The 9,208-nt window shown below is 54.2% G+C and overlaps 7 protein-coding genes across 7 annotated transcripts, besides 6 other annotated features; all 7 read right to left on the reverse strand.

The window, feature by feature from the left end:
• Window positions 1–2: 2 nt before the first annotated feature.
• On the reverse strand, window positions 3–383 carry Tco025E_01804 (glyceraldehyde 3-phosphate dehydrogenase; the record flags this gene model as incomplete). Its single annotated transcript, XM_029368740.1, has 1 exon — window positions 3–383. A coding segment is annotated over one exon (381 nt), but the record flags the coding sequence as incomplete, so codon positions are not given.
• A 173-nt stretch (window positions 384–556) lies between these two features.
• Window positions 557–576: a microsatellite.
• Window positions 577–669: 93 nt separating this feature from the next.
• Window positions 670–1,476, reverse strand: Tco025E_01805 (putative calpain-like cysteine peptidase; the record flags this gene model as incomplete). Its single annotated transcript, XM_029368741.1, has 1 exon — window positions 670–1,476. One exon carries the CDS (start codon window positions 1,474–1,476, stop codon window positions 670–672), a length of 807 nt encoding a protein of 268 aa, XP_029231125.1.
• Window positions 1,477–1,511: 35 nt separating this feature from the next.
• Window positions 1,512–1,537: a microsatellite.
• A 340-nt stretch (window positions 1,538–1,877) lies between these two features.
• Window positions 1,878–1,920: a sequence feature (GA-rich).
• A 713-nt stretch (window positions 1,921–2,633) lies between these two features.
• On the reverse strand, window positions 2,634–3,803 carry Tco025E_01806 (uncharacterized protein; the record flags this gene model as incomplete). The annotated part of the gene is made up of 1 exon (XM_029368742.1): window positions 2,634–3,803. One exon carries the CDS (start codon window positions 3,801–3,803, stop codon window positions 2,634–2,636), a length of 1,170 nt encoding a protein of 389 aa, XP_029231126.1.
• A 308-nt stretch (window positions 3,804–4,111) lies between these two features.
• Window positions 4,112–4,141: a microsatellite.
• Window positions 4,142–4,156: 15 nt separating this feature from the next.
• Tco025E_01807 (uncharacterized protein) lies at window positions 4,157–4,654 on the reverse strand (the record flags this gene model as incomplete). Its single annotated transcript, XM_029368743.1, has 1 exon — window positions 4,157–4,654. The coding sequence occupies one exon, from the start codon at window positions 4,652–4,654 to the stop codon at window positions 4,157–4,159; it is 498 nt and encodes a 165-aa protein (XP_029231127.1).
• Window positions 4,655–4,936: 282 nt separating this feature from the next.
• On the reverse strand, window positions 4,937–7,081 carry Tco025E_01808 (uncharacterized protein; the record flags this gene model as incomplete). The annotated part of the gene is made up of 1 exon (XM_029368744.1): window positions 4,937–7,081. One exon carries the CDS (start codon window positions 7,079–7,081, stop codon window positions 4,937–4,939), a length of 2,145 nt encoding a protein of 714 aa, XP_029231128.1.
• Window positions 7,082–7,130: 49 nt separating this feature from the next.
• Window positions 7,131–7,181: a microsatellite.
• Window positions 7,182–7,278: 97 nt separating this feature from the next.
• On the reverse strand, window positions 7,279–7,833 carry Tco025E_01809 (uncharacterized protein; the record flags this gene model as incomplete). Its single annotated transcript, XM_029368745.1, has 1 exon — window positions 7,279–7,833. The coding sequence occupies one exon, from the start codon at window positions 7,831–7,833 to the stop codon at window positions 7,279–7,281; it is 555 nt and encodes a 184-aa protein (XP_029231129.1).
• Window positions 7,834–7,919: 86 nt separating this feature from the next.
• Window positions 7,920–7,988: a microsatellite.
• Window positions 7,989–8,234: 246 nt separating this feature from the next.
• Tco025E_01810 (U6 snRNA-associated Sm-like protein LSm5p) lies at window positions 8,235–8,588 on the reverse strand (the record flags this gene model as incomplete). The annotated part of the gene is made up of 1 exon (XM_029368746.1): window positions 8,235–8,588. The coding sequence occupies one exon, from the start codon at window positions 8,586–8,588 to the stop codon at window positions 8,235–8,237; it is 354 nt and encodes a 117-aa protein (XP_029231130.1).
• Between the last annotated feature and the right edge of the window lie 620 nt (window positions 8,589–9,208).

Here is a 9,208-nt window from a genome sequence, read left to right on the forward strand (position 1 = left end):
GCACCGCCCCGCAAGTGGCCCTCCGCCGCCGCCTTGGAGGTGAACAGGCCCGTTGACTCAATTACATACTCCACGCCGAGCTTGCCCCACGGGAGGTCCGCCGGGTTGCGCTGCGCCTTCACGCAGAGGATTCGGTGCCCATTCACCACCAGCACGTCGTCCTTCTCCACGGATGGGTTGCTCTTCGCCGTTGTCACCTTGTACTTGAACTTGCCGTGCACGGAGTCGTGGCGCATCTGGTATGAAAAGTACTCCGCATCCGTGCTCATATCCACCACCGCCACGACGTCAATCTCCGTCCCGAGAAGGTTTGCCTCGCAGAGGGCCTGGAAGACCATGCGTCCAATGCGGCCGAAGCCGTTAATGCCGACCTTGATGGCCATGGTAAACTCTCTTCAATGCAATGCTTATTGGTAAATGGCTTTTAGCGCAGGCACTTTCCCCCGCACACGCGCGCAGGCAAAGCGGAGAGGGGGAGGGGGAGAGACGAACAAAAAAAAAGGAAAAAAGAACGAAAATGATAGTGTGGTTTTCTATCGTTATAACAAAATTTCACATGTATATATATATATATATCACAAGTTCGACTTGCCTTTGATTACGAATACTGTATATGGTACCTGTGTAGAATACACGCGGGTACAGTGGAAGTGAATTTTTTTTGTCATACTATGATTTATCATGTACTGTCGACGAATGTCCCCGATGCTGTCCTTTGCTTGACTCTTCCGGAGAAAAGTGTAGTCGTTGGGCGTCGCCTATTTCATGGCGTCGTACACGCGTGGACGAAACGAGGGTGCCGAGTCCGGAATACTTGTTTTTTGTCGGCGCGGCCACTGCTGCTGCTCTCCATAATGTTTCTAGTGCCGGCCACTGCAATTTTTGCGGTGAGTATTGAATGTCTTCCTTTGCTGTGCCGCGCACACTACCTAATTGACTATCCTTCCCAATGCTGGCCATGTTGGGGGTTGACACGGAGGCAGCAGTGGCGAAGGTGTTGGTTCTGCTCCCTGCAACGGACGGACAGCAGCCGTTGCTTGGGTGCGGGAAGAGGCGGAGCATGCTGTCGTTCATCAGTGTCTTGTGGACGCCGACATACTTGAGTGCCGGCATGCTCTCAATGAAGCGCAGGAGGTAGCGCCCCGTCTTGTTGGAGATGGGGTTGTTGGAGAGGTCGAGTGAGACGAGGAGCAACGTGTTTGCCAGGAGCGCCTCACATATTTGGACGACGCTGTCGTCGGTCAGGTAGTTCTGCGAGAGATTCAGCACCTGCAGCCCCGTGCAGTGGCGCAAGATGGCCTGCACAAGCGGCTCAACGTCGCTTCTTCCTAACATGCTGCGCGAGAAGTCGAGCTTTTTAATTGCGGCCAACGCCTCCATCGTGTCGGGGAGGTCACGCATGAGCTGTGAGTTGACGTGGCAGGCCAACCGCGTGCACGTGTGTGTGTACAGCTCCTTCGGCGACACCTGCGTCATCGCGGCTGCGCAGCACACCAAAGAAAAGCGTGCTGAGAAAAGGAAGAAAAGGAAAAGAAAAATAAATCCAACACGGCTGCGAGGGGAGGACCCATTTAATTTCACGTCCGTGAAAAGGTGGCAGGGCGAGAAAAAAAAAAACTAAAGTGTGCCTGGGCGCCACAGAGAAGCAGGCACCGCCACCGCCGCGATGCGGGCACCACAAGAAGCCCCACAAGGCCCAGAGGACAAAAAGAAGAACAATACAGTTAAAAAGTAGGGTGGCGCACAACACGGCCATTGACTGTCAGAAAGGAAGTAGGCATGGAAGTCTTTTAGTTTTTTTTTCTCTCTTTTCTCCCATCATCATCGTTGTGGTTGCTGTTTTGTCTTGGACAGGCAAGAAAAGAAAGCTTCAGACGGAGGGAGGCAGAGAGAGAGGGAGAGAGAGACAGTGGGACAGGGTGTAAAGCGCAACACACTCACGCCTTGGAAGTGAAATCAGGCACCGCCTGTGCGGTGTCCGTCGCCCACGGGAAAGCCTCCGCCTCTTTTGGCAGAACGACAACAGCGCAGCTCGTGCGTGTCTTTCTCCCTCGCCACGGCCAACTTCTGACGGTAGCGGTGTGGCTGACATGAACGGCACTCTCCGCTGCGCCGCTGGAGCAACGCGCTGTGATCACCGCGGTGCGACAGGGAAGAGACGCGGCCAGAAAGCGCCAGTCACGCGGGATTGCTAAGCGGGGCGATGTACGCAGATAGAAGTGTTTCTGGGCAGGCGGCGTGCGGCACTTCGGAGAGGGAAAAGCCGTCGTGGACACACGTCTCCTCCAACACCTCCTCCGGCGGCATTTCCAGGCAAGCGCCCACAAAGAAACGAATCCGTGTGCCTCAAACAAATTCGGTAACAAATTGTCACGTGCGGAAGTCTGGACTAAAAGAATAGCGAGGAAAAGGGAGAGAAAGAGATAAAGAAAGGGAGAAAACGAGTAAAAAAAATTAATATATATATATAAACCATGTTGCTCTGAATTATCCATACTTTCATTCGAGGCAGGTTGGATGCTTCTTCACGGACACGCCAAGCATCCCCACCACGGCACCCGCCTCCGAGAGCGCCCAGGTGCCTCCCAGCCAGAAAGTTATCTCTACCCCACCGGCAATTTCAGCGAAAAAGACTAGGCTTCTGATAAATGCCTCCACGCACAGTTGAAAGCAATCACGCCCTTCTTCAGCACCGCATTTTTGTACGACATTGTCTGCGGGTAGAAGGCATCCCGCACCCATTCCTGCATCACGGCGTGGGTGTGGCTCCCCTTTGCGTAGTTGCAGGCCGCATTCTCCAGAAACAGCGCACGCACCACGAAGAGCCACCGCATCGTCCCAAAAGTCTCCTTGAAGGTGAGACTGTTTTCGCCAAGGATATCGCGTGGCACAATGTCACCCGTCGACTCCGCACCGCCGTTGTTGCTCACCACCTTTGCGCCCGTGAAGATGGTCGTTGCGATGGCCGCATCCTCACGCGAGCTGGGAACAATCGTCTCTGCTCCCTCCTTGCCGGGGCCAGTACGCACATCCAACAGAATCGATTTCTCAATGCCCGTTATGGACTGTGATTTGAGTATCTCACGAAGGACGGTGATGGCGCGCTGCTCCCCATGACCACCAAAGCCAACAGCATCGGAACGGTGATACTGGCCGGTGGAGAGAGTCTGCTTGAGGACGCCGAGGCCCTTTGTGGCGATCCCCTTGACGAGGCGAAAAAGAAACATGTAGCGGTCAATAAAACGCGGGGCCCGCGACATCTGCAACGATTCCAAAACCTCATCGTAGCCAGAGCTGTTTGGGTTGAGAGCCAAGACCCCTTCCCAGTCCTTCGGGGAAAGGTAGTTGCTACCGAGGTCGACATTCTCCTCGTTGCAAGTACGGAAGTGCGCCATGCCATACGGATTGACGGCGTGCACAAAAAGCACAGACGGACCATCCTCGCGACTGCTGTTCCACTCGCGCAGCAGCTTCACCTGCACGGCACTCCCTGTAAATCCGTCGACCCCGCGTGCGCCAGACATGTGGACGAGGAGGTTCTTGGAGCGTTTTCCACGCACAAACGCGGTATCAACGGTGTAGTCGAAACCGTCTTCTTGGAGAACACTGTGCTGCTCCCACGCCGCACCCGCCTCTTGGGCCGCCTCCTTAAACTTCATTCTGGCCGCATGGTAGCTTTGGGCAAAGAAGACTTCTGGGCACTTGCTTGCGTTACTGTAGTCCGTTGTGCAAACCATGTTTTCCTGCAAGGCCGAGATGTCAATAAGTAGCATCCCCACCGCCATGGTGAGGACTGCGGACATGACCGTCGCACACTCAAGCATTGTTATTACTCCCTTAAAAACGTGAGACACTAGCCAGGGGAAGCAAGCAGGGAGAGGTCGTGGAAAGAAAGAGCGAATGAGCGTGTGTGTAGGGAGGACAAAATGCAAGATCCAAAGAGGTTATTCAGGATCCTTGCTTGGTGGCACCTGCACACATTTCTCCCTGCCTTCTCACGCGCCTGTTCTTCTCGCTGAGTCCAGGCATAAAACAACAGGAGACGCATTCAGTACCTGTTGCCGGAAAGAACGGGAATTCCCTTCACTTTTTAGTCCAATTCTTTTGGAAGCAAAAACAACAACAACAACAACACCAAAAAACTGTGAGGCGCGAATCACACAACAAAAGGAGGGATATCTCTGAGCCGCAAAGTTATGGAGGCCCCGCGACGCTGCAACGACATTGTCTCCTGCAAGAGCACCGACTGAATGTTTTCCACCAAGTTCAGGATGGACAACTCCAGCGCATGGCATGAGGGATTTCGCTGCTGCAGCACTTCCGCCGCCTCGGCAACGACGAGCAACAAGAGGTCAGGGAGGACGTCGTACATGCCCCGCAGCGCGGTGCAAAGTGTGTCACACAAGGACACCATGGACTCTGGTGGGCACGTTTGTCGATCGCGGAGGGCGCGGCGCACCTGGTGTATATTGTAAAGCAATGCCACCTCTGGATAGAGTTGTGCTAGTGCGGGCTCCGCGGAACAGAGAGCCTCAAACACCGCCTCGCCCATTCGCGTATCCACGCATTGCCTCGCTGCATGTGCCAGAAGCGCAAGCACGGCGCAGTGCTCTTCTCTAAACGCCGCTAGAGCCTCTCTACTTTCCCCTGACATGACCAACTGCAAAGCAGAGACACGCACACGCAGTTATGCACGCAGGAGGGAGTGAACCAAAATAACAGGCACCCGCGTTCAATGCGAACCCACAGCCAAGCACAATCACCAGGAAAGCCAAGAGAAGGACAACGACAAGTACAGACATAAAGAGTTGGCGTAGTGTTACAGAAATGGCGCCAACAGTCCCGCCAAAGAATAATAGGGGAGACAAAAAAAAACTCGAGTCATTACTCCATGGTACTGAAGGCATCCATTTCAGGCTTCGCAATTTCGGGCCAGTTAAGACGGTGTTCGTGCAGTCGCAGGTACTGTTTTCCCCCCATTTAGAAGCCGCAGGACGCGCTGGGAAGCCACCATGGCTCGATGCTCTGACTTCAATTTTGCCAAGGCGCTCTCCTCCACCAGGCCACTGTGATCCACGTCCAGCTTAAATGCGACGGCGTAGTCGTCCAGCGCCATGGCATACTCCCCCATACTCTCCAGCGCCGTCCCACGGCCAAAGTGTGCGTCCGCGTTCTCCGCGTCCGACTCAAGTAAGCAGGAAAAATCATCCGCCGCAAGCTGGTGCTTCCCCACCTTATCATAGCAAATGCCACGGTTATACAAGGCTATGGGGTTACCAGCGTTTGCTGCAAGGACCCTTGAGAAATCACTAATGGCTGCCTCGTACTGGCCCTCTCTTGCAAGACAGAAGCCACGGTTGATGCATTGCCTGACAACCATCACACTCACCTCCGGCGTGGACTTGCTTTCAGAAAAAGTTCCACCAATGACCGCTCCTGTCCCTGCCCTCGCCCCTGCCTCGTCGGTTAGTGCCAGGGAGGTGTTGTAGTCACGCACAGCCTCTGGAAAACGTCCAATATTCTGAAAAACAAAAGCGCGGTTTTGGTAAAATATGGCATTATTGGGCGAGAGTGCAATAGCGTTCGCCAGGTCTCGCAACGCCGCCTCACTTTTGCCAAGTCTGTCATAGGCCATACCGCGAGCATTGTATGTGAAGGGATTTACATTATCCAGTTGAAGAGCCCGTGTGTAGTCTGCAACCGCGTCGTCAAGCCGGCACGCCTTCTCCAGTGCGGCTCCCCTGTTGTGGTAGGCGTTGGGGTTACCATCTTGAATAGAAATCGCCTTTGTGTAGTCCGCAATGGCGTTTGTGCCCTCACCCAGTCTATCATAACAATAGGCTCGGTTGTAGTAGGCTTTGAAGTGGTTGGGATCAAGGGATAACGCCGTGGTGTAATCCTTTACAGCCTCACGGTAGTTACCCAGCTTACGCTGACTAAATCCGCGGTTATGATAAAAATCCGCGTTGTCGGCATCCAAGGAAATGGCCTTGTCAAACATGGCAATGGCTTCCTTGTAGTGGTCGCCCCAACGATCGTACGATATGCCGAGATTGTAATAAGTGTAGGCGTATCCTGGCTCCAACTGCATAGCAGCCTTGTAGTCACGGATTGCCGCGTCGTAGTCCCCAGCCTTGTCGTTGCAAAACCCTCTATTAAACAAGGCCTTAAAATTATTGGCATCAAGGCGAAGGGCCGCGGAGTATTCCTCAATGGCGCGCACAAAATCACCCTCTTTGCGATACGCCAACCCACGCTGGTGGTGAAGCTCTGCCGCCTCGCTGCCAGGCAACGACGACGATGATGTCGGCGGCGACGGTGGCGGTGGCACCACCACCTGCGTTCGCTCAGGGCTGTCGATGGGAGTCCCAACGGCGAGACTCGGCCTTGACGTCTCTGGCATGCGGCTTGGCGTCTTCACGCACGCGTCAAGCGGCGGGGCAAGCGGCGGTCGGTTTCCATCGCCGCCATTTCGCCGGACACTTCCCACCTTTCGAGGCAACGAGGCCTCCAGTCGAAGGGGATCAGCGCCCCCCAAAGGCGGGGCGGAAGGGCGCTGGTGGCGACGCGCCTGTGCAAATCGGCTTCGGAGACTCTGACGCCACGTTGTGAAATCGCTGTCACGCTCTGCGTCACACTGCAGGGCCCTCTCGTAGTCTAAGACGGCAGCGGTGTAATTCCCTTTGCGGTTATGGCACGCGGCACGCTCATACGTGGAGCGACTGTGGGAGGGGTCGATGTCGAGTGCCGCGGTGAAGTCGCTGATGGCCTTGTCAGTGCACGACAGCTTCACGCGGCAAACCCCTCGAAGGAAAAAGGCACTCACAAGCTGCGACGCGTCAGTTTTCCCCCGCAGTGAGTCAAGCATGACAGAGAGGCCCGCCTGAGCAGCCTGGTAATCCCCCAAACGCATGAGTAACTTCGCGCGCCACAGTAACGCCTGTACATCGCCGGGGCTCTTCTCAAGGCGGTGAGTCGCCTCCTCCAGCCTCTCCTCTGTCGACAGCAAGGGCCGGCATCGCAGGTGAAGGGAACTGTGCAGTGCAGGCCGAGAGGCGCTCTCCGCCCCCCGCAAAAGCATGTCTGCCCCCTCCTCCCTCCCTCACTCCGCGTCAATAAGGAAAGAAACAAGCGGGAAGCAGGGGCAGGAGCAGGATAAAGAGGAGGAAGAAGCAGCAGCATAGAATAGAGCGAAAAAGAGGCGGCAAACAAGCAGAAAAAATGACTGGGCGACTCAACTACATCAGAAGATGGGGCTTGCGATTTGCACCTGATTCGCTACGCCAACGCAGCGCCACAATCCACCCCCTGCAACTGCGGCTCGATGTCTTGCAGTAGGCGGGCAGCAAAAAGCAGACGTTCTCTGCGGGACTCCCACAAGCGATCAATCATCCGCGCGACAGCGCGGTTCACCTCCTCCACAACTTTCCTTAGCATCGGCAGCGTGCCCTCCACACCTGCCATGTTCGCCAGCGGCAAGGGCTCTTCACTGCTTGTGGGCCACTGAAACGAGAGCGACGCGCCAGGCACCAACCTCTCGTGCATATCCACGAGGAGCATCAACTGCGGAATCTCCTCCTCCTGCCACGCGGCCGCCACGCGCGTGAGCTCAAGGAGAAACGCACGACACTCCTCCAGCGTGTAAAGACGACCATCCTCAACCCGCTGAAGTACGTCCTTCCGCAACACTTTCATGTCAAAGTTGGCAATACGACCATTTTCGTCAAGTTGCCAACGAACCAACGGAGGCAGGGCAGCGGATGCCTTCCGCGCCGAGAGCACAGACCGCTGAGGTCCCGATCGGGACGTCGTCCTCGACCGTACTGCACTCATAGGGTTAAAAAAAAGAAAGACCCCCTGGCAGAAACGAAGGCAATGCAAGCAGAGAAAAGGAGAAGTGCATTCAAGTATTCTCAGCAACACGAGAAACATACAACCACGGCACAAAGCACACACACACAGATACAGACACACAAAGGTACACCACAGTCAATGTGTGTCTGCTGTTACAGCCACAAAGTTAACAATAGTAATCGTAACGGCAATCATAATAGCACAGATGCATCTTTGCTAATAGCACGTGAATGCATCGCCTTGAGTTGACGCAGCGCCCAAAGCCAATTCAAAACTCTGCTGCCATGCACCAGCAAAAACTTCAGCGACCATGTCGGCACGCAGAAATACACACACACTTTCTCTCTCTCGCATGACTCCCTTGCGCGCAGAGGGCCCCCTCACCGTAGAGGTGTGTTGAGACTCTGACTGGCCATCTGAATGGCCTTTGATGCTTCCATTTGCCGATCTGTGAGTGTGTCCACAACGCCCCGGTCCGTCGTGATACCGCTTGTGTGCCGTACTGAGACAACGCTGCTCCCACGCACAAACAACACCGAATTGTAGCAGTCAGTCTTCGTGCTCCCGCGCCGCCGCTTCAGCGGTCTAACGCGTTCTACATCAGTGAGTATTAAATTCGAAGTTGGCCCCAACGAAACAAGGCGGCCCGTGAGAGTTGAGCCGTCGTCCAGCTCCACACTCACGCGGTAGCCGAGTAACGCGAGGAGGTTCCGCCGCTCAGTACTTGTTGGCATTACTGCTGCTACCCCACCCAATAGTATCGAGAATAGAAAGAGAAGAGCAAAAATTTCTTGAAAAGAGTTTCTTTCTCTTTTGTTTTTCTTTTGTATTTTTAGTCGTCTATACGTCTACAACGCTTTTCTCCGCACCCGTGCAATAGGCAGAGTAACTACACGCATGTGCGTGTGCACAGGTAATATATGTGTCTGTGTTGCTGTTGGTTTTTTTTCTTTTCTTAAACGGTAACGTAAATACGGCGGGAACACGGCACACACACAAACACAATTCACATGCGGCGTAAGCATGAAAGCAAAAGCAGAAAAACAACGGCAACACATGAATTTCTGAACGGGAGGCGACGTCGCCCACCTCGTCAGCGGAAGAGTGCGTACGGGCTGGTCCCTCCTCGCCCCTCACCTCACGCTTTCCTTTGCGTCCAATGGAAAAATAACAACAATAAGAAAAACAGTTGCATCAGGCAGAGCAGCCTGTTGTTTGTTTTTTTGTTTTTCCTATTTTACTTCGTTTTTCTTCACTCGTTCCTATTACTTTTATCCTCCTTTCGTGTGTGTCTTCGTTTCCTTCTCGCTATTTACTTTTTTTTCTTATCTCTTTTTTTTTTACTTTGAGCGTT

This window comes from Trypanosoma conorhini, assembly GCF_003719485.1.
Source record: "Trypanosoma conorhini strain 025E chromosome Unknown Tco_14.4_contig_00064, whole genome shotgun sequence".
Lineage (NCBI taxonomy): Eukaryota > Euglenozoa > Kinetoplastea > Trypanosomatida > Trypanosomatidae > Trypanosoma > Trypanosoma conorhini.